General features: G+C 47.7%; 1 protein-coding gene across 2 annotated transcripts; it reads right to left on the bottom strand.

Annotated features, from left to right (window-relative positions):
* Positions 1–1,163: 1,163 nt before the first annotated feature.
* Positions 1,164–24,967, bottom strand: exoc2 (exocyst complex component 2). 2 transcript variants are annotated; one of them, XM_086115769.1, is made up of 28 exons: positions 24,913–24,967; positions 20,950–21,120; positions 20,678–20,854; positions 20,011–20,137; positions 19,257–19,370; positions 18,766–18,890; positions 14,995–15,075; positions 14,305–14,450; positions 13,762–13,843; positions 13,572–13,674; positions 12,926–13,044; positions 9,488–9,601; positions 9,194–9,318; positions 9,047–9,115; positions 8,822–8,979; positions 8,608–8,729; positions 7,474–7,535; positions 7,251–7,331; positions 6,818–6,877; positions 6,128–6,189; positions 5,991–6,057; positions 5,133–5,249; positions 3,942–4,083; positions 2,856–2,911; positions 2,638–2,760; positions 2,425–2,486; positions 1,607–1,666; positions 1,164–1,523 (listed from the first exon to the last, which is right to left on the bottom strand). In XM_086115769.1, exons 2-28 carry the CDS (start codon positions 21,065–21,067, stop codon positions 1,430–1,432), a joined length of 2,766 nt encoding a protein of 921 aa, XP_085971895.1. In that variant the 5' UTR covers positions 21,068–21,120; positions 24,913–24,967; the 3' UTR covers positions 1,164–1,429. The 2 variants fall into 2 exon arrangements, with proteins under 2 accessions (XP_085971895.1, XP_085971897.1); XM_086115771.1 differs by having other exon boundaries at positions 20,950–21,107; positions 24,913–24,963.
* Positions 24,968–26,771: the final 1,804 nt, after the last annotated feature.

Below are 26,771 nucleotides of genomic sequence, written 5' to 3'. Positions count from 1 at the left end.
ACACAACCTTGCTATGAACGTTGACAAGAAAACTGGAGATTGGGCCGATTCGAGCGGAGATGTTAACTCAACTGTCGACTCAAGTGTTATTTCGAGCGCCCTTTCAAACAAGGTAAGTGGGGCAGGCTATTTCAAGATTTGAAAAGAAATCAGAGGATCTTCAAAAGAACTCTAAAATGGAGCCAATGAAGAGATGCCCGAATAGAAGTGATGAGCTCCCTCTTACGAGTACCAGTCAAGAGGCGAGCGGCAGCGGTTTGGACCAACTGGAGACGCTTGATGGAGGATTGGCAGACTCCAATGTAACGCGCGTGACAGTCATCCAGCCGAGATGTGACCAAGGCATGAATGACTGTTTCAAAGTGCTCAGCAGAGAAAGGAGAGGCTGCCGAAGGCCAAAGAAGACGGATTTGACACCGGTCCAATTTCAAATCACTGTCCAGTTTAAGACCCAACTTTGAGATTGTCGGCTTCGGATAAGGAGCCAGGAGGGCCCAAGTCCGCAAGACGGCACGTACAAGGGCCGCCGTCACTTTTGTCTTCTTTTCATTGAAACTCAAGAAATCGGAGTGCCATCCAGGTCTTGATTTCCTCTCTAACGAAGGCCGGATTTTTAGTGAGCTTGCGGCGCGCTGGGACAGGATCTCTGAAGCACATAGCAAAAACCGCAAAGGGGCTCGTTCCTTTGTGCAACCGCCCCGGCGGACCGCACCCCGAGTGTGTGAGACGAGGACGAAGGAAGTCGAGGGCGCAGATGAATGGCCGCACCCGTCGCGTGAATCCGACTGCCTGCAAAAAATAAACGCGCGCCGCGTGGCTCAACTGTCGGCATTGAAAACGGCTGTGCAAAATGTCATTTGTGCATTGTCAGCCCGACAGAAACGTTCTCTTGAAATGGGAAGAAATGCCTTTCGGTGGGATAAATCGAAAAGACAGGGAACGAGAATCGGTTCCGTTCGTCCGTACGTGGCCAAAAGCATTGCTGAGGATGCAGCCCCTCGATTGTGTGATGAAGAATATTTTCGGGGTTTCATCATTTTCTCGTCATCAAAGAACCCGGCTGACTGGATTGAATGTGATCAGGTGACATCATCAGTTGGCGAACATGATCACTCGTCACGGCATCGGGCCCCCGTTCGTCAGATAAAAAGGAGTCAAGGACGTACGCGGACACTTGGCTTTTTAATCACATTTTCATTCGAACATTTCCAGATGAAATGTTGTTGTCCGCAAACAAGCCCTGCGAGTAATTCAATGGCAAGAGGATCATTCATAAACACGAGACACGCGCTCAGAATGTTTTCCGGCAGGGCCGCCCCCACCCAAAATTAGTGGAAGATTTCAAGCTGCGGCTCGTGACGTAGAAAATGAAAGCAAAGGCAAAGTTGTTGTCGTGCGTCAGTGGCAAGAAACAAAGAGTGGGTGGAGTTTATCTCTTGACAGGCTGGACGCAGGTGGGCTGGAAGCAGGTGAGCTGCAGGCGCATGCCGCTCTTGAACTTATTCAGCAGTTCTTCCAGTGACCTGCCGCCAGACAGACACAGACACGAGTCACCCATCGCCGGGACGAAACCACGTCGGATGGAAATGGGCGCCGGCGCACTCACTTTCTCTCAGACGCGCTGTATAATTGAGGAAGGGCGTCCAAAGCCATTTTGAAGCTGGCGCTGTCAGCAAAAGACTCAACTTTAGAAAAAGTTCGCCAAGTAAAAATGCTTCTGAAATTGAAGTAAAAGGGCGGAATCCTCGAAGCGCGTCGGCTCTCCCGCCCGGGATGCGGATAAGCGGGAAAGAAAATAAGCGAGCGGGTGAGCGACCAGACGGACGTATGGTCTTTTTTTTTTCCATCCGCACGGTGGAAGCGACCACCTTTGAGGCTTATCGTTGACTTGTAGCCTAAGAAGGGTTTCCTTCACCTGCGCTCTCTGAAAACGAAGGCACTGCAGCTAATTATTTCTCGATGCCAAGTGGGGGAAACTCTTCGGTTAAAGCCGCGCACCAAATTGTTGAGCCGGACACAATCAATCAATCAAAACTCGTGCGGAAGCTGCCGTGGAATAACTTGAATGTGGATTATTTACGGTCGCGCGACCGCAACAAGACAAGAGTAGCTTGGGCATCATGATGGAGAAAAGTCCAGCGTGAACTTAAATGCCGTGCGGTGGCCACGGCAATCGACCATTCACTGCGATACGAAAATGATTTGGACGATTGCAGCCCCGGTTAACACGCGGCGGCGTCAATGCAGACAGCACGGGCACTTGCTTTCACTTCCTACCATGTAAGCCACCGATGAACATAAATAGGGATCGTTTTGAGCTACATGTGACCGCGTGCGCGCGCGTCAGACGCGCGCAGTCATACATCACAGAGCCAAGCGAGTTCCCGGCCGCGGGAGGCCCGCGCGCGCTTGCGCGGCACTTACCTGCTTTCCGCATTCAGGTAGGCCGCGATGGCATCTCTCAGGGCGCAAAGTTCGAGTCGAGCCTGCGAATTGGCAGCGGGAGAAGGCGCAAATGTTAAGACGGCGGCCAAAGCAAAGCCGGCCGCCACAACCCGCTCGGCAGCTCGCAGTCGCAAACGTGGCTTTCCCACAAACGGGGGAAACTCACTCGGAGTGAGTGTGTGACGAGAATACCTGCAGGGCGCCGTTTTTGCTGAAGGATGACACGCACTGCATAAGGCGGCACATCTCGTCCGCAACCGTTGCGAGGATTTTGGACAAGACGCAAGGGACCAAATCCTTGGAGATGGTAAACACCTGCCGGACAGAACGTTGGGGGGAAGGAAAGATGACAAAGAATCGTCTTCATTCATGCAAGACCAGCTCAAAAAAAGGCTCCATGATTTTTCAACCTCGGCGTGAACTGTGATGATGTTGACCAGGGCTTCCTTTAAGTAGCTCCTCACCCCTGCAAAAGAAGCAGCGCGCTCAATCCGACATCAAACGTGCAAAAACAGACAATTTGATTCAGCGACACGAGTCTCCAAATCTATTTTTCACGCTGAACTAAAAGATCTATTTTCCTCTTTTTTTTTTTTTTTGCCCTACCAGTGATCGATCACGTTACTATTGTGGAAAAAACGGATGTGCTTGAGAAAAGGGAGGGCAGGTTCTGAATCAAGGTGAAAAATTCATCTGTTCACTTGCAGCTCGGATTGAACAATATAAAAAGAATCATCTTTTCTATTCATTTTCCTCAAATTTAAACCAAATGCAAAAAAAAAAAAGAAAGAAAAACAAATCAGTGAGGTGAAAATAAGGCTCGATATTGCAGTGAAACGTTGAAATATTACTTTGAAAAGAATTAAAACGATCGGCGATTGACAGTATGAGGCCATCTTTTTTTTTTATGTATCGCACCGACAAACATGACTTTCACACTCAAGTGCAACGAGCGAAAGTATCATATCCTACAAGTGCGGCGTGGTATTCCAAAATGTTCCTCTTTCACATCCAGCCTGCACACACTAGTCAGAGCAAAGCAGAACAAGCTTCAGCTTCACCAAAACGGTGCTTCTTCTCTCTCACACACAAACACGCACGCACACGCATGCGCACATTTCCTTCCAAGCTGCGCTAAGGTCAACCACACATATGCAAAGCAGCTTCATCCGGGTTTTGACAAGCGCAACACACACCGAGACAACCGCTCAGACGCCGGGGCCGTTGCGGCTTTTCTTCCGAAGAGCAAGCGAAGCGAACGATCTCAGCGGTTTTGTTACAGTAAGCCCTCGGCGCTGTACTTTACGCGGGACACGGGCGAGCAGAGTTCTCCTCCTACAGGGTCTGCCGAGACCTTTGTTTATGATACGATCTGGAGTCAGGAAGCCGAGTTGCGGGGGAATTCCTGCACGCGCCGCGCATGACGAGCAAATCCTTCCATACGGCCTCCTTTGAAGTGTTTTATACGGGGCGGTGGGGCTCGGCCGCGCACGTACCTGTCGGGGGTGGACAGTCTCTCCAGTCAAAGTACCCGGCGTAGATGCCCGGCTCCAGTGAGCCCGCGATCGGGTCGGCTCTGCGTTCAATGTAAGCGTCAAATAGTTTTTCATCCAGTTCCCGAACGGCCACGATGCTCATCTGAGAGGTGGGAGACAGCAAAAGCGGCAATGGGAGGAGGGGGGGGGGGGGGGGGGGGTTACAGAGGTACGTCGAGACGTCGGCGTACTCGCAAAGACAACGCCACAAACATCAATCCTCACGAGGTCCGCTTGCTTCTGGAATTTGGTTTTCATTCTTCACAAGTCAATAGCAGGTTCACCAGACAACGTGCAAAATAGAATTGTGAGCAAGTCTGAAGAATCCAATCGTATGAATGGCTTCGACCGTGTCGTAAGCTCACTCGCGCGGCCGCAGTCGTTTCTCGTCGCTGAAATGTTTCTATGGAAACCAGAAGAGATGGAGGTCGAGCCGACTGGCTACCTTACAGCTCAGCTCGGACTCATGTGCTAGCGTTTCTCGCCGCTGAGGTGAATCTATTAACTCATTCAGTACCGGCCTATTCTGGACCAAGTCTGAAAAGACGTTTGAAAACGTCTTTGGGTGTGAATGAGTTAAAAATGAGCAGCCATTTGGACCGAGTCAAGTTGTTAGCTTCCAGCTAACTTTGAACTCGTCATCCGCGTAGCTTCCCACGGCGACCGCTGCCCCAACCGGAGCCACCGGCGGAATCGCCGTGGTTTCAAGGTGACCTGCGATTTTTTGTTTTTTTTAATTATCCGAAATACCACCCCGTCCCATCCGTAACGAGGTCGGGCTCAGAGATTTCAGCAACAAAACGAGGACAATCCGAATTAGTTGTCAGGGATGCGGGTTCTGTCGAGTCAAGCTCAAACTTTGGAAATCCTGTGATTCTTCAACAAACCTGAAATCAAAATAGCGATTTCAAAGAAAGGACTCTGACCAGAAAGTGAGACTAAATATTTCCTCGCTTTGTGAATCAAAAATGAGTCACTGTGTGAAACGTGACAAGGTTCTTGCTCCGTGTCTCAGTAGAACTTCACACATCTGTGGACCGACTGAGGCGCACGCCCACGATAGGCAAATAGCAGATGACTCACTAATGGTCGAGATCAGAGTTTGACAAAAGTGGAAATTTCGGGCCAAAGCTCGCGGAACGTTCCACTGACCCGTGTGATCTTCTCAGTGCCCGTCAATCCATGCTTCTCAAAGTGATGAGCCAGGTTGAGGAGCGTGTGCCTCTCCAGGTAGTGGCAGTTGCTGAGGACGATGAGCAAGCGTTGTTCCTGCGGAGACAGCAACGTACTCGACGTTTTCTTTTTCAAGCGTACGCTAGCTTATCTGAGAGCGTCATCCTGAACAAACGATTGCTGTTGCTGTGACGAGAGCTAGCGACGAGGCCCTGGGAAAATGTTGTGCCTTATTCACACCCGTGTGTCGTACTTGCGCCAAATTTGGGTTCATTTTGGGGGGGGGGGGGGGGCGAAAATGCTTATCTTGTACGGCATTTTACGGTCAAGTTCCGTGCGCAATTTTGGGAGCAGCCAGGGTCAAACGGGTCAAACGCCAACGGGAGCATATTTTGATTTTCTCAACTGCGAAATGTTGTCTTGTTTGGCTGCGGTCACCTCGTTCTTACATTCCCCAAAACATGGCTCCAAATTCTTCGCACGGACACATAATACACATCAGTCAGTAACTTGTGAAGTGAGCAAACCGCACGGGCGCCGGGGAAACCCCTTCTGCGCTCGCCCCCATAGACCTTTTACCGGAAGGTCTGTCGACAGAACGTCCCTCCTCCTCCTCCTCCTCCTCCTCGCCGGCACACGATGAACGCATTTGACGACTTACAGGAAAGGAGGACGCGTTAGCTGCTTGTCCGCGACCCAAAAAAAAAAAAGAGGTCGATAACATTTGGTGGTTGAAATGATTCCGACACGGGTTGAACGTTGCCGTCAGTCACTGTCAAAAGGGGGCTTTAGCGTGTTGAGAGATGGTTTCCAAAAAAAAATGAAAATGATGCTTACGGATGTTGGACTGGAGCACTCCTGCGTGTTTTTAAAGCGATCGGGAGAGGACGGATCCATGGAAATGCTACAACAAAGGCAAAAGTTATCTGAACGCATCGTCACTGCGAGATTGCAAAATCTTTGCCGCTACTTACCGAGCTGGAGTCGCATCTCCATCTGGCTTTGTGCTGAGCTGTTCCAGGCAGCTGATGAAAACCTAACGTGGAGGCGGACGTTCTGGTCAGACACGTCGGGAGCAACGCGCCGCTGGGTTGTCATACGCAAACGGGACTGATTTACGCGCTCGCTTTTCGCATACTTGGGATGGATCGTCTGTCAATCAGAGGGCCGATGTACTTGGACGGACGCTCGCGTGCTATCGCGCAGCCGACAACAAACGTGGCATGCATGCGCACAGCAAATAAGTTCATAACCTCGTCTCACAGGGGGAGAGAGCGGTTACTCTAACGAACTGACGGGGAGAAATCACTGCGGCATACGATATGAATGTCATCCTGCGGGGGGAGTTTCAATTCACACGCCGCCGAGTAGTTTTGTTTCACACCACCAAGTAGAGACCGCACGCATGCGAGATCTTCGTCACGATGGGGCAGGCGAACAGTGACACCCCCCCCGCCTGAAATGAGCAAATGAGCTCGGGGTTTTGCTCAAAGGCACCTGGACGGCAGCCAGGACGCAGACGAGGATTTTTGCCATTCGTTGGCAGAGCGCCGCGGGTGCTCGCTTTGAAAAGTAAACGTCTTTTGTTTCTTTTTTTGGTCTTCGACATTTTGTTTGCTGGTAAAGGCACAACAATGTAGCGCCGGGAATAAAACGGTCCTCACCTTCATGATGCTCACGCAAAGGTCGGTGGCTTGGTCTTGAACTTGGTCCAGCTGTAGTATCTGGGGAAACACGGCGCGCAAAGACAATGTCACCGCCTCTCTCGATATTCGTTACTCGATTCGCTTTGATTTCGTCTTTGTTTCCATCAAACACACGCAAGTGTAAATCTCCTCATCGGCCGGCCTTCCTTATTGTGGAAAAGCTGCGGGCAGCCGCCGTCTAGCAGGAGATCGAATTTCAACAGCAGAAAGTGTCAAAAGTTTAGCTATGGGATTATGTCAAGGGAATTGAAGTCGTTTGTGTCACTCGGAACGACCACAAAAAAGAAAAAAAAAAAAGAAAAAAAGAAAGACAGTCAGTCAGCAAGAAGCGAAGCCGACAAGCAGGAATTACGTCGGCGGATGATTTCTGCAACTGTGATTAGGATCTTACGTTGATCTCGCCTGATTTGATCTCCAGAGGCTCTTTGAGTGACTGCAGCATCTGGACCACGCACTGCTCAAACTGAGACGGCTGAGCAAATCAAGAATAGAAGACATGAAAACATCCACACAAACGCCATCAACAAGTAGACAACCCTCACTTGTTGAAGATGAATAGATGTCGAGATATAAAAAAAAAAAAAGAGAAATGCTGACATGTGCCGCATCCATACCAGTCTGGTAAGGCCTTCGTTATCGACCACCCAGTCTTCCTTCTCGGCCAGGCGCCTGACATCTGAAAAGGATACAAACGAGCTCGGCAGACGTTTCCTTCCTATTTGAAATGGGTGACGGATACCCGTTGTGACGCTGCTCCGATCTTCAACCGTCGTGGATGTTTTGCTTGTCCCTTAACAGAGCCCTTCGAGTCAGAAAATGCGCGTTGGCTTCCGGTGATTTATTGTCTCCGTATGTATGTTAAAGCAACATTTGAAAGCCCAACGGTTTTCGCAACGGAAAAAAAAAAAAAAAAATGAAAATGGGAGATTGGGTTTGTGCAAATTCCATCCCTCCTTGTCAGGGTCAATGGCGAGCTGGAGCAGATCTCAGAAGTTGAGAAGTGCGCTACTAAGTAGCCAGCCAGTCAGTCGCAGGACAGTTCTCACAACTTGCTGGATGAAATGGAACTTGCCCGTAAAGGGCCTTATGACGTAATTCGAGTGGCTAAAAGAAAACCACAACGCGATAAAACACACGCTCAACAGAGATGACTGAAGTCACATGCTAGATGAGCGAAAGCCAGTCACTCTTCTCAAATTGGCCATACTTAACCACAAGTGAAACTGAGCTTCGATGTCGTAAAACTTCCTCTATTATTGTTTTTTTTCTTCTTTTGATAAGATGTACGTGAAAGTTGAGGTACTTGCTACCAGATGCTCATTGTGCAAAAGGCAACACCAACGGTTTGGTGTTCATCTTGTGCAGGGGTGCCCAAGACGTCGATGGCGATCGACCGGTAGCCCGAAGTCCAGCGCGAGGAATGTCAAGGGAAATGGGGGGGGGGGGGGGGGGGGGGCATTTGTGAGTGCGGCTCCGCGTCAGGTCTCCATAAAGGTAGGCAGCGATATACTTTCCACACGTGGTAACGGGTCGATCGCGGGAAGGCGGTTGATCGAAAAGTGGATCTTTGGTCAAAAAAAACTTGGGCATCCCCGATCTTGTGTTTTATATCACCCAACCGATTCCCTTTTTCCTTTTGGGTGCTTTCGCGACGCACTCGAGTTGGTTATGAAAAGATCGCCTACTCCGCAACGGCTGCAATACGGCGCCGGGCGATGCCCTCCCCCCTCTCAGAAGGCCTCGCTCACCGTCTGTGGTGTGCAGCAGTGTCACCATGAGGCAGTGAACTCTCAAGTCCAGTAGCAGATCCTGGATCACCTGCAACAGATCGTTGGGGATCTCCAAGGCAGACAAAGCTTCGTAGCAAGCCCTGGAGGGACGAGCAGCAGAAGATAAGAGGCCAAATTCAATTATAGCGCAGAGCAGAATCGAGTTCGATGGATTCAAAGACGGAATCTCCACCTGACGGTGTGAATGATTTGCGTGATCCGGGTGCCGGGAAGTTCCGTCTTGTTCTGCCAACCTCCATAAAGACTTTGCTCGCCTTGCGGCAGCGTGGCGACGAGCAGGGCCCCGCGGACGAGCTTCACCAACCGATGGGTCACTTCCTCAATCATTTTCTACGCAGACAACATTCGGGGGAATTACATTCCGAAGTTCGGATATCGGCAGGATGATATCGCATACTTTAAAGTCGCTCTGCCTTTGTCGCGCATTCTTCTTGGATTTTTCCACCTGGCCAGATTTCTCTCCAGTCTGCAGAAGAAGAGACGGACGGACGCAACTTTGTTGTTTGATATGCGGAGAGCTAACTTGTCACCGGAACGACCTCACCTCGCTGAAGAGACTGCCGTTAACGTAAGAGATCCAAAGCTTCCAGAAGTTGGGCAGCTGGCCAATCACCACGTCCGAAAGCTTTTCCACAAACTGCACCTGCCGAGGGGTTTCAAAGCGCCAATCTGAAACAGATGAACGTACAAATATTGAAGAATCCGAACAATCTGAACCGCGCATGGCGAAATCTTATTTAAATATCGGGCGCGGGAGCTTCGTTAAGAGTTGCTGGAAGCCAACTCAAGGGGCAAAGTGTTCGGAAAGTCAAAGTTTGTCATGCGTCTTGGTACTCACTGCTCGGTCGCGTCATCTGCAGGCTACCCCCCCTCTTCAATGACGACGCGTGGCCCAGCCTGCTGAGAGCCGACGGACGGGTATCCCCCTCGAGATCCAGAGCTCCGACGCGCGCTGAAACATATGGCAAAATGAGGGGAGGGGGGCGGGGGGGGGCAGTCGGAAACAAATCAAGTCCAAGGAACGCATCCTTCAAATAAGCAAATGGGACATTTTCATAATTCCACATTCCTCCATCATCTATCTGGGCAAGCTTTCACATGAAACCATCGGCCTTCGGTCCTCGAGCCCCTCTTTGTTTTTGTTCCGATCCCGCAGCTAAGAAGACGGCCGGTTGTTTCCAGGCCGTAGACACGGGACGGCGAGAGCTGGGGTCCAGCACTTTTTCCATGTCATCCTTGTTGCCTGAGAGCAGAAATCCACCAGATGGCAACGGGGAGCCGCGTGGGCTCCGTCGACAAGGCGGGCCCACAGCAGGCGGCTTGGCCAGAGCGCTCGCTCACTTTAAAATACCAAAACGGCCACCTCAAGAAGAACGAAAGCGTGAACATGATTTCAGTTGAAAAACTAGCCCTGCTTGACTTTAAGCCTTTCAGGGACGGCAGTGGACAGCTTAGCATGCGATCAGGTTACAGCGTGCGGGAAAGGGAGAATGCGCAAGAAATGAGATGAATGGGAAATCCGATGCAAGTAGCAGCGCAAGTACGTACGTGTAACGCCTGTGCGGGCAATTTTGTATTCATTCAGCGTTTTCATCTTGTTTTCGCATCATTGTCATTAACATTGTTTTGTACAAGATTGTGTCAAATCTGCGGCCCCTTCTCAAGGCTTCTCATTTTTTCCCCACGTTTTCTTTTTTTTTTTTTTAGTTTTTTCTTGACCTCCTTGGGGTTATAAGGTCAGGGGATGCCGTGAATACTTGTCAACTGTGGGCATGTGAAGCCCTTTGAGAGTTTTTGGGATTAAGGGCTAGAGAAAGAAATGTGACTTGACTGGAGAAAAAAAAAAAAAAAATCAACAAACCGGTATTAAGGCAAGTCAGTTTCATTTCTATAGCGCATTTCATACACAAGGCAACTCAATGTGCTTCTCGTAAGCAAAGGATCGTATCTCTCATATCCCCAAACGGTCACGTCTGATATGCAAAAATGTGTTTTTACGCCAATGTTTTCTCTCATTAGAGGGATGAGAGCTGGTGTTGTTCCAGGTGTTGGCTGAGAGGCGTCGACAAGCGCGGCGCGCGTGTGTGTGTGTGTGAGCGAGCCTGTGAGGGAGGGAGAAAGAGAGAGAGAGAGGCGGTGAAGGTATAAAAAAAATGCAGGAGACTCTAAACATTGATCAGTTTCACATTACAGCTTCGGAATGGACGTCGTTTGAAGCAGAGGGGAATTGGCCTATTTCAGAGGTCGCATAGAACGAAGCGAAAAACGTGTGAGACAACACTGCATTTGAACCACGCTTTTTATCGTCGAGTTCCAATGTAGCTGTTGGAGCGGGCACTCGACGAGGTGTTAATTCAAACCCTTCTAAAGCAGCACCGATTGAGCCTAATCGCAACCTCATGTCTCCTTGTCAAATTCCGAACGCCAGAGTCCCTCTCTAATTATTCGCTGACAAACGCATTTTCCTACGAACTAATTCCCCTGCAAATTGTATTGACATTGGCAGAAGAAGCGCCGTTCAGGAAATAGGAGAAGCGCAGCCTATAATTGGATCAGGCGCAGTCAGATTGGGCGCGCGGCGGTTCAGCCATAGGGAGGCGACTTGAACCGCTACGTTGCTTCGACTTGCAGCAGTTACTGACGACCCAGCCGGCAGAACAACGGAGCCTGCTGGCACCAACATGGCGTTTACCCGTCGATGGGAACATAGTGGAAGGAAGGAAAGGACGGAAGGAAGAACAAGAAGCCAAAGTCGAAAAAGGGAGGGGGGGGGGGGATGGATTCAGTTAGGCCAGCGAACGGCGGGTCGGAAGGGGGAAGGAAGTGTGAGGCCGAGGCATGCAGTGGATGCGGTTTCCCCCGGTGGTGGCTGTTTAAAGGCTGCCCGGGTGAAGGGATGGTTCCAGATTTCAAGAGGCAGAACCGTCGGCCAAGAGGTGAGCGGTAAAGACCACAAGGGGTGAATAGCTCCCAGCTGCTCCAGTGTGTGCAGCGGAGGGAAGGAGGGGGCTTCGGGGGGGGGGGGGGGGGGGGGGGGGGGGCTGACAGAAAAACACAAGAGAAAGTCTGCAATCCGTCCCAAAACGTCAACGACGGTCATTTGTTGGAGAAGACCGAAAACATCAGTTGGATCTCTGACCAATCGAGCCTCTGATTTGAACTCTTTCGGTGGAATAAAAGACATCCAGAGGAGCACTCGATGAAATCACTTGAGGGGAAAAAAGCCCCCCCCCCCCCCCCCGCTGACCCCAACAACTCAACCTTCTCTACAACTTAGCAGCTAGATGTGTGTTTACGTGACCGCTAATTAGTTTGCGGTCACGCCATTCAAGTTTTCAATTTCGACAAATACACAAAAAAAGGGAAACAGTTCCTTCTCAAAATGCCCTACCAGGCATTTTTTCTTCTTTGTAAAAGACAACTCGTCGGCACTCGGGGGGGGGGGGGGGGGGGGGGGTCACGACGCGCGTATTTGCGAGTGATTATAAACGAGCACAAGTCAAGACTATTTAAAAGGCCAAAAGGTTTCAACAGTGAAGACCAAATCTCCGACTCGACGAAGTACTTCTGAACTGGAGCGACAAAACGACGACGTGGCAAAAGATAAGACGACTGACGTTCGAGGGAAAGGGTGCTTTGCAGTTGCGCCAACCTTTTCTTCTTTTCGTTGCAAATCGTAGGGTGGCGTGCGCGGGTGACTTGATATGACAACCCAGACCCACGTTGACCTGCGGAGAGGCAACCGGCAAAGCAACCGAAACGATAATTGCTCTTTGCGTTTGGCCATGTTTATATTCCAACTGCGCTGAGTGGCACAGCCACCCACTTCCAATTTGGACTTCAATGCCTTGAGTGTACGATCTCGGAAGTGCAAGTGTATATACGTGTGCGGTTGCTGAATCGCCGTCCTTCCCGTACATTTTGTTTTTCTTTCAATGACATTTTTCTGCAGGCTGTTTTGGTCGGGGCTAATTGTTTCAATCCATCTACGACGCCGAAAGTGAATTTGCACGAGGTGGACTGCACGGGCCGGGCCCTGAAACCCAAATCCGCTCGCTTTATCTAATTCATACATTCAAGAAAAAATAAATACGCCGGCCTTAAATCCAACGGGCAGGCGCGGGAGGGTGACGACGGAGTGGGGAATGTCGACCAAGGGCGGTACCTCACTGGAGGTCGACTTCCCCTGAATTCTGACATCTATCAGCTGCCTGATAGGAAATACTCGACTGTCTTTTTTTTTTTAAGAATACAAAGCGTCATGTGCGGTTGTTACCTCTCTGACCACCGATAAACTCGTCCCTGCAGTCTTGCATCAGCTGCAGGATCCATTTGTGCTGAGCGTAGATACACTGCCATGCTGGGTCACCTGGCGCGTGCAGGTCAGACAGGTACCTTCACAAAAAACATGCAAACGCCTTCAGATTCATAACGCTCCGTTTCACTGGCCGCAAATTGCTTTCTGTGGGACCGACGGCGTCTGGTTTCCCCGTTTTTTTTTTTTTTTTTACACAATTCACCGTAATTAAGGTACATCTGCATGCAGCATACCTCAACAGTAGCAGAAACAGATAATCGATCTTGACACACTTACACAATCAAAAGCCGGCGCATCATTTTTAATTTAGGGTCGTGGGAATTTCAACAGACACAATCGCAATATGGTGGTTCCTGTACAACAGTACAATGGAACAGTCAGGGAAACTCATTGAAATAAAATGAATAAATAAATAACATTTAAAAACAAACCAAAAAAAATGGAATTCATAGCTAACACACACACACAGGCCCAATGCGGTAGAATAAAAGTTGCACTGCCGACTTGATTTCAAGCCGTAAAACATCCGCTAAGGAGGAAAAGCATAATTCAAGGATCAACTGCTGATTCATATTACGTTAAGATCTCAAAAAAACGGAAAGACCTGATATATCTCTTCTGATCATGTAGCGTTGAGGGAGTCTGCAGCAATTTTTCCAGTAGTAAGCTGCGGAGAGCCCTGATCCTCGTTTCGACCTCCGCATACACTTTAAAGCGGAAAGAGAAAGTAATTATTGACTCCATCCTATCCTTTATTTGTAAGTACCGATACAAATGGGGGTATACGAGCTTACCCTTTTTAAAAACGGGGACCTCCGTATTGCCAAAAAGAGATTTGGCCTTCTCGTAGTCATTGATCACCACATCGTAATCTCCCTGGAAACACAATTGATATGGAAGTCGGCGCAACACGACGCAGTGTACGGTCACTCATTACCTTCACATTGTGGATTAAAGCCGCTCTCGCCCTAACAAGAAACAGGATGATGACTAACAAAGCATTACACCGCAGATAAACAGATTCGGACCGCACCGAATAAAATTGTGTCGGATGAAATAAACTTCCTGAAGACATGAAAGGCTTAAAAACCTTTTGCCCGGCTGTAACCGCTTTAGAGACTTCAACGTGCACATTGATGTGCTCCGATCCTCAAAGAAATGAAAGTGCTTCTTTCTGAGACAATTTTTGCGCTTTTCATCTCATGCGAGATGCCCGACCGACATTGGAGGACGAAAATGTACGTCGGTAACTCGGCACACAGCTCGTACAATCGCACTCCCGAAAAACACGACAGAAAATGGATGTAAAGTCGAGTTGTTTCATAGTTTCTGGCTACCTTCTGGATATTACGTTCAACGTTGAGGGGCAGGTTAAAAAGAAACTTGAAACGCTGCAGGACGTTGAGTGCGTTGCGTGTGGAGTCGGCTTTGTCTTTCCGCCCCAAAACTTCCTGGAAAAGCGCGTCGGCGGTGTCACTCGCACCTATGAACGAAATACAGATAAAGAGCTTCGGCACGCGGGACAAGGCTTGGCCTCTTCAAAAGAGCTCGTAAGAATGAAAGGATGGACGACCACTTTGGTATTGTGCCGGAAGCCTCCTCAAACGTCGTCTCTCGTGTGTTGCGAGAACCTGGCTTTCGTCGGAAGCGAGAGTTTGCGAGGGAAGTGAACTCAAAGGCCCAACTCGCTGCCCATCTTTAAAAGTCATTGGCGCTTGACTCATGAGCCTTGATTTTGAGTTGGATCAAAATAGTTTCATTTATGGCACAGCCAAACATGGTTTTTTTTCATAGAAAACAAAACACTGTTTGTGCAAAGCTACAAATAAATATTGTGAAAAGGAAATTTGCCATTTCGATGTTGACGGATTGGCGAGGCAAATCATAACATTTTAAGAGACGCGGGCCTTTGCCTTGAGAAATCCCTCGCAACCAGACCATCTTGACTGAAGATCCCCGCACTCGTGTGTAGGGTTTAATTGTGAATGGGGTGGGGAGAGAGGGGGGGGGGGGGGGGGGGGGCTTACTGTTGAGGATGACTTCCAGGCGTTGGGTCATTGATCCTTCTACTCTTTCAGTACCGTCTGAATCCTGCCTCTGGTGGATAGCTGGAAAACATACGTCAACAATAATGATGACTCTTTTTTTTTTTTTAAGGACGAAAGGTAAATGAATCCAAACGGAGCATTTGAAAGGAGGAAAAAAAATTGCCCAAGCAAATGGCAGAAAAAGTCCCGCGGCCTCTACGTGGCCGACGGTGATAAACTGGACCCTTTCGTGCAGGCATGACCTTAACCCTGCGCTGATTGATTGAGATCAATTCATCCATTCATTCATCCATCCATGCGCTGCACCCGCTCATCTTGTTCAGCCAGCTGACTTCACCCGCAGGGCACACGCAGACAACCGTCCAAACTGGCCCTGGCCTTCACACCGTCACAGAGTGGAGGCAAAGAAGATGACAAGAAAAACAAAAAAAAAACCCAAATACTTTGGTCGAGAAGGACAAGGGGGAGAAGAAATTCTCGGACGGGGGAGGAGGGGACCAAACGGAGAAAGTGAGCGAGCGAGTGGTGGGGCTTAGCCAGAGAATAAATAAATGGTGTGCAGAAGCGGGCCGCTGGGTGCCGAGAGCTGCACTGCGGGTTTATTGACAAAGGGGAGGAGAGTTGGCGAAGGAGGCTTTCGACATAATTGTGAAGCGATTCAAACAGGCAACAAGGAGACATTTTGCATCCGAAGCGGAACGACAGAAACTCATTCCTCTGCCCCGTCTTCCCTTCAAGTACAACATCGACTGTGAGCGAAAGCTCGGCGACAGCCGAGCGAGAGGGCGGCAAAAAAGACCAGGCGGCGCTTTTCCAAATAAATACGCGGCTCCATTCTGACAGACAGAAGCCTCAAGGCAGAGACTCAAGTTATGCAAAAACATACTATTCCTTTTTTAATCAGGATGGATGTTTCCGGCCCGTTCTTGCACCTCTCCACTGCTTCAAAAGGCAAAAAGATATCAATAAGGCCAAAAGAAGGCCGATGTGAATCGCATACGTGGCGAGGACAATTGTCAAACTGTGCCCCAAATTTTCACGCATATGCTGTTCTATTATTATTATTATAATTCGAAACTGCCAAAGTCATTTACAAATTCCAGAACCATAATGATAAAAGCATTATTTCAATCATCTATCAAAGATGGCTTCATGTCTTTCAGGACATTGAGATCATCTTCAAAAAATGCTCTTTTGATCGAGCTCAAGTGGAAAAAAAAGCCCCTCAATGGGATCACCCCGACAATGCACTTTGAACGACAAAAAGCGAGCAATGTCTTCACAGACCCCCCCCCCCCCCCCTTTGCCAGCTGCGTGTCCTCGGCGTGTGTGACACTGAAGCGCCGATGACGTCACGCGTAACCTAAACATCAGGTCAAGCTCGGGCTAACGCGGTCCGCCGCGACTTGAGGAAGAGCCGCAGCTCCCGCTTCACTTCCTGCAACTATTGAGGACACAAATGAATACGAATAAAAATACAGCGTGGCCGCTTTCTAAAGCTGGAGATGTTTTGACTCCTCGGGGAACTGGCCCTGGGAATCGGGCATTTTTGGAACACGGGAGCTGCTCCGTTTCCTGCACCGCTCGGAGACTTCCTTTTGACACAACAATGCAAAACCTCAAATTTCAACATTTCAACTCACAACAAAGCTGGACAGAACTCTCGGTCGGTCCTTCTGCCAGAGCAGCTCTGCCTCAGAGGTGTACGTGGCTCCGTGTGAAATTGAGGCCGCGTGATCTTATACTGTCGCAATGCCCCGAACCTTCCACTCGCCAGGGAGTGAGTACGCGGCATTTCTTTATTTCAGAAGATGGCCTACTGGCATCAGACGGCTGAATGCGAATCTGCCCCCGAGAAGGCAAAATAGTGCCAGTTAAGTCAGATGAACATTGGAGTGGCAAAGTACACGTGGAGACTTGGATATTGATTGATTTCACACAGGAAGGATCGAACTTGACATCCGTTCCATCTCCCGCGTGCGGTGTGAGAGATGGACAGTGTTGGAGCGCTTTTGCTGGACGCTCTGGAAACACATTACCGGTACATTTTTACCAGCGCACAATGAAAAAAACAAAAATGGGAGCATCTGCGACCATTAACGGTGTTGAGCCCTGACAACAGCGCAAAGATCTCCTTCCACAGGGCAATATCAAAAGAAAGAAAACTCCATCTACGTCTACAGTCAGACTGTGACTTCCATCTCGGAAGCTTCAACAATTCGTGTCCCGAGTTCCCAAACGTTGACTCAATGTTGTGAAAAGAAAATGTGATGTGACACAGTCGTAAACATGCCCCTGTTCCGGCGTTTTTGCAACGTGTTGCAGCCATAAAATTCCAAGAAAATGATTATTTGATGAAAAATAACGTTTGCCAGTTTGAACATGAAATATTTATCTTTGTAGCGTCGTCGATGAAATATCGGTTGAACATGATTTGCAAATCACTGTATTCCGTTTTGATTTCAACGTCCCAACTTCAAGGGAATTGGGTTCGTTAAAAAAATATATATATACTGTATATATTTTTTAAAAAGTCACTCCTGCATACACATACTTGGCTGAATTGAAAGCATAAGAACAGGAAACAATACACGGCAATACAAGAACTTAAGTCATTCACTCCCAAAGACGTTTTTAAACGTCTTTTCAGACTTGGTCCAGAATTGGCTGGTACTGAATGAGTTAAGGGCCACAAGAGTCGCTAGGCACCAGGTGAGGTTTGCGTCGGTCACGAGTTTATTCCCAGCACAGTCCTTCCTTCAGCCGCGCCGGCTGCACATTTCCCTTTTCGGCAGCGGGCACAAAGTAGGCACGCTCAGTCCAAAGGCAAGTATGACTGCGCATTGTTCCCATTGGTCATATTGGGTCCGTTATCAGCTTGATCAATCCTAATATTCTGTCATGCATTGTATTGGACCACTCTGTTTATTTGGACACGGCCCCCTAACTACAAAAACATTGCCTTTCTCCTAAATGGGGCACAAATATACGGAAAGCAATAAGAAGAATAATGACAGAGGTAGAAAGTGTGCATATAAATAGTCCAAGGAAGCAACCGAGCGGCTCGAGGGGAAGACAAACGTAAACCATCAACAACGCACAAATGGCGAGCTCGGGCTACGTTTACACGATCTTCCCGGCGCCCGTGGCAGCCCTGCTGCAGGCCATCATGGACAAAATGGGATGGTCGTGAGACAACGCGGGGGCACTGGATGGGCAAATGGCTCCGGGGGCCACCCCCTACAAACCTTCATACGGACGCAGACTTACGGCCGAAGGTTTGATGTCCCTTGTAGCAAAGCGAGACCGCATCTCCTTCCGTTTTTTTTCCCCCACAGACTTTAGCTAATTTGTCCAAACCGATAGAGCTAAAGTGGGGGAGATCAACATGATGCTAGCCGTTATTTAATACTTCCCCCCTCAAAGAGATTTTATTCTCAATTGCGGCATAGGTCGAATTCATGTTTGGAAAAAAAAAATCTGAAATGATTTATCCATATAAATTTTTAATATAGTAAAAATTTGCCATTGGAACGCGGTATGTCGACTTTGCATGTCCTGCGTAAAATCCAAAACACGCGAAAGCACTGGCAAGTTCCTCTCCGTGTCTCTTTTGAAGGCTGGTGGGGCATAAACACGAGAAATGTTTTTGAGCAGTGAAGGGTCAATGGTAGGAAAGTATGTAGCGTCATAAATGGCAAGCCACTGAGAGCGATCCAACTTTCCATCAAAGGTCTTGCTGGGTCTCACCTGCCAGAGCGTCCTGAGCCTCAAAGAAGGTACTGAGTCCACCTTTGACATAGGCCAGACTCCCCTCATTCTTCTTGTTGGCCTGCTTCTTCAGATTGCCGGCAGCCAGCTTCAACTGCTCAAAACTGAGAAACAACAAAGAAAAGATGTTTTGTTTTGGGTTTTTTTTTAATTCACCCCCAAGTGAATTAACTGAGAGTACGGTACATACAAATGTTTACATTATTTTTGCACTTGGTCATGAAAAAAAAAATGTTGCATTGTTGATGAGGATTGGTCATGAGATACTTGGTGATCAATGATACCGGACCGAACCGGACCAACTTTATTTTTTTTTTTTTTTTCAGCTTAGAAGGCTAAACAGAAAATAATTACTTTATCTTTCGAACATAAGATTGTGAGTGGGGAAGGGGCGTGAGGAGTGCACCGCTCCCCCGGGTGGTTCTCATAGCTCAGCCAAGATTAAAAATCAATCAATCAATCAATCATACCTAGAGCCTGCGTGGTTTTCAATGAGATACCAGGTGGCAGAGAAGTTTTCACTGGTGAAATCGCCACTCATCCCCGGAAATGTCACCTCAATGTCTTTCGGCGGGAAATTTCCCCTATAGGAAGTGAGACAAAAACGTGCTTAATAGTCGGAAGAGCAAAACATTTCAACATTTGACTCGTTTTTTTATCGTATTTTACAGCCACGGGGAAGTTGGGAGTTCATCCAAGCAGACGATGGTGCGACTCGGTTACTTTGGACTGAGCGTGAGGTCACATCACAAGTTAGAAGAAATAACCGATGCACCTTTCAGATACGCCCCCTCCCGCTACATGTTGAATTGATGTTCAACACAGAGAAATGAGCAAAAACGAATGCCCCGTCAACAAAGACAAAATACCTGGATCTGAAATATTACCCACGCAAGACACAATGTCATGAAGACCTTTTATTCAACACTGAGGGGAACTTTCCAAGTGTAACCAAGAAACTAGATTTGTATGATTGTCACCAGGGGGCAGTGTGCTGCCAAAAAAAAGGACTCCAGGTTGGCGTGGGAAGCCAAGTGTGAACTGGCGCTTCATTAGCCAAGCTTGGTGTCGACTAATGAGCCAAAGCAGACACCATTCTATCCAAACTACATCACCACCAGCACCGCCTCTCTCACAATGTCAACCGAGACCGAATGAGCACCAACGAGGTGGTGCGTTTTATGGCAACGGGATCATACGCAACGTGTCTGCGCTGGTCCGTACTTGTCAATCTCGATCCCCAACGGATTGTTGGGTCGGAGGGAGAGAGGCGAGAGGCCTTTGTTGCGGTCGGTCCTCATGTCGTAGTAGTTGAATTCGTCCACCCACACGGCCGACTGCTCCAAAATACCTGCAAGCGGGAAGAGCAAAATGACACCATGTAAAAAATCGTCATCAGTCAAATGAGGTGCGCAGGTGATGGATGGCGTGCCATGATTTTTCGCGCGATAAAATGGGCCGGCACGGAGGAACACTTTTTCAAAGAAACATACAGCTCAACTGATTCATCCAAAGCTACCGACACACCCAATGAGTGAGTTAGAAAGTCAGTTCAATTCAATTAATGAATGGGAAATTAAGCTTTTTTTTTGTTTGTTTTTTTGCCCTCGTTCTTACCAAATTGGGGGAGTCGCATTTACTTAAAATATGCCGCTTATTTCCGCAGTGGACGGTGGAACATTTGGTCAAGGATAATTCAGAATGATGATTTTTTTTTTTTCCTCCTCTCACTTCGGTTACTACGATGAGACGACCAAACTGATCCGGACCGGTGCCTTCAAACTCACTGAAAATAATTCACTTTTTTTTTTAGCTTTCTATGCCTCACAGCCGGTCCGCGGTACGGTCCCGGATCCTCTTAGCCGACGCCTTAACCGAGTTGCCGCCTTACCAATCCTCTCCGGCTTGAGCAGTTTGAATGAAACGGTGGAGGTCCCGAGACCTCCGGACTTGGTTGTGACAATGATCTCTCCCTTGTCATCTTTTGCTGGGCCCACACGACACACTATCTTGCTGGCCGACATCCACTCTGCCGTCAGCAGGCAGTTATGACCGCAGATTGACAGACCTAAATCAAACCAGGAGAGAGGAAAAGGTCAAACGGTTGCCGAAACCTGGAATGCAAAAACGACACGGTTTGTCATGCCGCGGGAAATACGTTACCGATGAGATCGGCTGAGCCCGTGCCCAGGTTTTCACCGCGGATTGTCACTTTGGTCCAGGCCGCACCCTCCTTGGGTGAGATGCCTGTGACAAGCGGGGGAGGGCGGCCACGGGACATGTTGCTCTAGGCCGGGTGCGCGGACGGGGCCGGTCAAAACCTGGAGGGAGAACCTGAAACATCAAGAACCACAAAGTCTAGAGTACACGAAAAGATGTTCAAAGAAACCCAGCGATCAATGGAACATTCCACACAGCTGTAATGAATAATTCTTCTAATTGCAGACTTGAAAATATATTCAGTCATTTTATGAAAAATCGGATATACATATCTATATTTTTCATAGACCAGTGAGTAATTTGCACCGTTATGAAAAAAAATGAAATCCAAAATATACCGGTAAGTAATCCCAAAGCAATATGACCGATTGGAATAAAATGGCCCCGGCTTCCAAAGAAAGCAAGAGTTATCTCGAAGACAGTCGAAAGTAGAGTGAGGAGCCAGGAATGGCAGAGCAGAGAGCAGCGGGGGGAAAGAATGTAAACCTCATAGAAACGAATAAATAAACCCGGCCTCAACAATCATTCCGCATAAACTGGTGCAAGACAGTCAAGCCTTGGCAGGAGCAACCGCGCGCATCAGTTTAGGATGGAGCCACCGCAAGGAGAAGCGATTGCTTTTGTTGTGGTTTGTTTTCTCAAATCAATGATAGCCAGCTCACATCAAGGCTGATCAATCCGGACTCTCTTTTCACTAATTATGGAGATTTGATTTACAGCATACCACGCATTTCATACGCAGCTTGTGTCACATCGTTAAAAAAAAAAAAAATAAAGTTCCCAAGGAATTTGGAAACAAAAGAATTTTAAAAATAGCTACGAGCTAAGCAAAAAATAAAAAAGTAGCTTGCTAAAAAAGATTTTGGAAAAATGGAAGAGTCACGGGTATGGTTTACAAAGAAAACTGATTCATTTCCTGGTTTGTTCCACAACATGTCGGAAAATGTAAAAAGGAGATCTTGATCCCACACAAAGTCTGTTTTCATGAGTTAAGCCTCATCGACTCATTCGGGCCTTTTGCTCGTCAGGGTAAATCGGGGCACTGGGGATCAGATGATAAGAGGTCCAAAATCGTGGCGTCTACAGGTGAAATGGCGACAGGGCAACCAAGACCACTCTCTCGCGTTTTATGGTGTAAAAAAACGGATTCTTAATGCTATCGAACACATCTCCAGGAAGCACACGTGCACGGGCACCCAATCGGCAGGATTGACAGCTCGGGGACGGAGCGCCGGAGGGGCCGCAGTCCTCAAATTGGGAATGTGCGGTCTGTCTCCGGCGGTATGGGGACGCATGCGCACATGCGTCGAGGCGGCGTGCGTATACATAGTATACAGCGCGTGTGCGTGCGTGTGTGTGTGTGGTCCGAGTGTGTGGTCTCCGGCATAGGCCCAGCGAGAGCCCGCTGACGGGCGGGATGAGAAAAGAGCCGCTGTGTTTACTTTACTCCAGAGGCTGCGCATGAACACGGGAACACTGCCCAGACCCTTCTCCGTAACACTAGGTTGGGTCCACATGATCAGAGCTACACGCACACACACAAAAACACGCTCAAAACACAAGTGAAACGACAGCGCTGAATGCAAGGCAGTCAAAAACTTGGGTCCCCGTACACCGAACTTTTGTGCCGGTGCACCGGAGGGGGGGAAAGTTGGGTGCACCGGGGCAAAGAGGTCGTCTTGATCCCGGGATAATGTTAAATTGTTGAATATTTAAAGTTACAGGCATTAAAGATCATTTTTACATCAGTGTTTTGAATAAAGGGACATCGAGTGTTTTATACAAAATATATACCTGTATATATATAATAATTCTGAAAAAAGATTACGTTTCAAAGCTTGTACTCTGCAAGTGACTGGGTGGTTCCAGTACTTCCCGAGAGTCTCGCGTGACAAGGAAAGACAACAAAGCGCCCGCGTGAAGGTCTGGCTCGCTATTCTGTCTCCCGACCTGATGTCCGCTATCGCCAAGAGTGCCGGTCTATTTGTTTGTAAGCCTCCGGTACTTTTCAGCTTTTGGCGCGACTGAGTGAAGCCACCCCCATTTCCAAAACGAAAATCCTAAAACAACAAACAGAAACATGTAATGTGGAGCACCAAATATAGAAACTTGTTTTTGAGGCTTAAGAGACCGGAGACAGTCGGCTCCGTCGGGTGACACAACCAAATGAGAAATGCGAACCTTTCTTAGCCGCCACTTGTGCCACTTCACATCAAAACAAGTTTAAAATGTGAGAACCATTTGCAGTGAAATTACATTGTCCATTACAAGCACCGCAACTTTAACAAAACGTATTGTACTTCTTCAAAGATGGTCATTGATTTGATATGAATATGCATAGATATTTGGATCGGCGTATTGAGTCCACGTACAAGGAAGCTGATTAAGGCCACTTTTAAACGCCGCTAAATTTGATCACAACTGTTGAGGATGTACTGGTATGTTGCTATTAATTTCCAACATCGTCTTCCAAATCTGAGCGGCGGGAACAAGGTTTCCCGATTCGCGTCAGATTTTTACGTGCGGAAAATTGATGACGCACATCAAGCAACAACAGGTGACAATCAAATGATGACCGATGATGTACGCAGGCAGGACTGCGTCTGCCAAACAGGCAAAACTGTCACACGGTTAACTTTTGTGCATCGTAAGAGGTTTTAGCTGTAAAAACCTGTCGCTGTAAAAACAATATCATGCCGATTCTTTTGAGCTCCAACAGTCAGGGCCGCTGGTTGTGATCTTCCACGGCCCATTTCCCAGTGCTTGGGAACCGCTCTCCTTCTAAAGAGGTCTGGCTGGGTCAAGAAATCACGCAGTGAAAACCAGCGGCCTGGCAGTCCTGTCAACAGGGAAGGAACTACCAGGTGGGGATTACTGACAGGAGCAGTCCGGGCTGAGAGAAAAGTGGCGCTTTGCAAACAAGGCTCAGCCTGACACAGCAACGGCGTTGAGAAAAACGTTGCAAAAAGCCAACCCACTACATTTATCCAAAACAAACAAGCAGGGCCACCCAAATTTTTCAATTAGAGCCATGGGAGGGAGGCAGGAAATGGGACATGTTCAAACCCCCTCCCCCAACATGCACACGTTCGCTTTCTCACACACGCGCGCGCGCTGATAAATAGGGCTGGGCGAATATGGAAACATAATAACCTCAATCATGTAGATGGATATTGAAATGATGGATAAACACATTGATTCTGAAACTTGGCATTGATTCAGCCACCAAAATTCTACGTTAAATATAGGGCAACTTAAAAGAACACTCAGAAAATAAACGAGTAAGAAAAACAAGAAAGTATTACTATCTCATTCATTTAAAAAAAATAAATCCCAGCTGGTGCTGCCGTGCGTGCCTTGGCCGGGCAAAATGGTGGGTGTGGTGCATGCAGACACACACTAACATAATGATAAAAAGATGACAAGAAGAAAGTTGCGATTTAACTTGATCAAGGTAACTTGTTTTGCAGACTAGGGAGAAAAAATGGTTCTATAACCAAACCGTGTGTGTTTTATTACGGCGTTTGTGTGCGAATATTCGTTATTCTCTGCACTGCTTCTGCGCCGGCTGAGGGCGTTTATTGTCAAAAATGATGTCACCTCCCTCAAAAAGCAAACGGTTTCACTCCATCTCCCCCTGAACCTGGAGCACTAAAGTGTAAAAACGCAAAACCGGTAGTGGTCGTCGATGGTTACAGGCGGAGATTGAGGAGCATCTGCGTGTGTTGACATGCATCGATCCTAAATCTATGTCGGGGATTGAATTCGTCTCAACACGGAAAAAACGACCATTATCTGGTATTTGTGTTTCGTGTCCCCTTCAATACGACGACAGCGATTATCTGTCACGTGAGATTCCAATAACGGCACTGTATTTTAACATTAAACAAGAGCTACTGAACTTACTTTCAGGATTGCTGCCGAGCTGCCGCTACCATTTCCTGTAGCCTGGGATCCCGCCGGATATCCGTTCTTTGGCAGAGCTTTCAAAATAAAGCTATTTAAAATTAAAATGACTCGGCGTGACGTTCACTTTCTAGTTGTGTAGAGGCAAAGTCATGGCAATGTCGAGAAAAAATAATAACGTGGGAAAAAAATGACAAAGACTGACGGGCATATTTTGTAAAGTGAAAACCAAAGTCACATTTACATTTTGTATTCGTTTTACTTTCTTATGCTCCTGGTACTACTTCCTCTACAGACGCGACGTTAACCAATAAATAAATAAATATACGGTCAGTGGAATAAATCGCACAAAATAAGGTCGATGGTTTGTGGATATTCAAACGTTCAAAAGTCAGGCAACTTTTCTGATGAAATGATCATCACTCACATTCAATTGCTCCTCTCCGTTAACCTAATAACCAGACACACTTGGACTAAAACACAAAGTCAGTCATTCCCTAATTTAAAACATGCTGGGGCCCAGTTTGAAAGCTGAGAATCTGAAATCACCTAAACTCATGTGACTTGAATCAATAATTCCCAACCTGAATAAATGTAGGTGAACAAATGCAAATTAATAATCAGTCCACTCTCTCGGGCTATCATGAAAACATGTCAACATAAATAAGATTGTTTTTGCAGTTTTACGACTTTACAATTACAAAGAGCTTACACCTGTGAATAATTCTCATTCATCCGAGTCAAGTAATTTGTGTCGACTGTCGATGTTTAATTTTCTGTCTCATCAACAGGGTTACTTTAAAAATGTGCATTGTACATTCCAAAAATTACCCGCAGTCTTCGAACTCCGCTACGTGCAGATTGTTTTGCGTGTGTGTGGGAGTGACGGTTGGGAGGGATGCGCGCCTCTATTAAGCCATAATGAGACTCCCACACATGGTTCCAAGCCCTCAAAACACCTGTTACACTGTTAAACTTTGAAGCCTAAACAGCCTACCTTGCTGCTGATGATAGGCTGCATTCACAAATCACTGTGAGCAGAGCACGCCGAAACATTGGTCATTAACTACACGTTAAAGTTTTTCATTTGACCTTAAAATGGTTTACCTTTAATGAGAATACCGCGTTGCATTGTAGCCAAAGGTACAATCCCGTTTTTGGCTAACCTGTATGTGATCTTCGTAGTTTCACCGATTCATTCATTCATCCACCCATCCCAGGGACCCAATGATATGCAGTTATGCACTCTGAGATGGCGCCGGTATCCATACCTGTCAACCTTTGGGAGCGCCAACCTGTATAAACTACCAAAAAAATCCTTATAAAGAGCAAAAAAATCCTTAGAACATACCAAAGCATTTTATATGTCAAAATAACGGCAGAAAAACCCCACAAAATTTTCAATGATATTTATTGTAGATCTCCATAATACAATGTCTGGTTAATGTCTAATCATCATTCTACTTAGTGGCATTACTGTGTTCAGAGTTGTATTCCTGCGTTACTTTTTTGGAAAGTTACCGGAAATGAAATCATTCGAGTAGACTAGCACCATTCTGCGCAAAAGCAAACGGAACTACCCGTTAGGAGAAGAAAAAAATGTTCAGAATCCGTATGATTTGTGCGATACGGCCATATACGTAAGATTCACCACAAAATCCGTATGAACTACGGCTAAACCGTATGAGTTGGCAGGTATGCGGGATCCGGCTTCCAAGGTGTTGTATTATCATACGTCACGGTGGTCATCCGAAAGAGATTTCCCTCAACGTTTACTCGAAAGGAATCACCAAACGAAGGTCGCATTCACACTCGTCATGCGTGCGGCCGCTTTGAAGAGCTGTTGTTTCTCTCCAGCG

The sequence above is a fragment of the Hippocampus guttulatus genome, chromosome 7, assembly GCF_054856545.1.
Source record: "Hippocampus guttulatus isolate MCC_2025c chromosome 7, RoL_Hgut_1.0, whole genome shotgun sequence".
Lineage (NCBI taxonomy): Eukaryota > Metazoa > Chordata > Actinopteri > Syngnathiformes > Syngnathidae > Hippocampus > Hippocampus guttulatus.
Note: the sequence above shows the minus strand (reverse complement) of the source record. Positions and strands in the feature narration are given on the sequence as shown.

Excerpts from the sequence above, each read along its gene's own strand:
- exoc2 (XM_086115769.1), bottom strand. The coding sequence starts at position 21,067 with ATGTCCCGTGGCCGCCCTCCCCCGCTTGTCACAGGCATCTCACCCAAG. Across the intron at positions 13,844-14,304 it reads TTGAACGTAATATCCAGAAG|GGAGATTACGATGTGGTGAT; the intron begins GTAGCCAGAAAC and ends TTGTGTTTCCAG. Across the intron at positions 2,912-3,941 it reads AGACTGTCCACCCCCGACAG|GGGTGAGGAGCTACTTAAAG; the intron begins GTACGTGCGCGG and ends CTTCTTTTGCAG.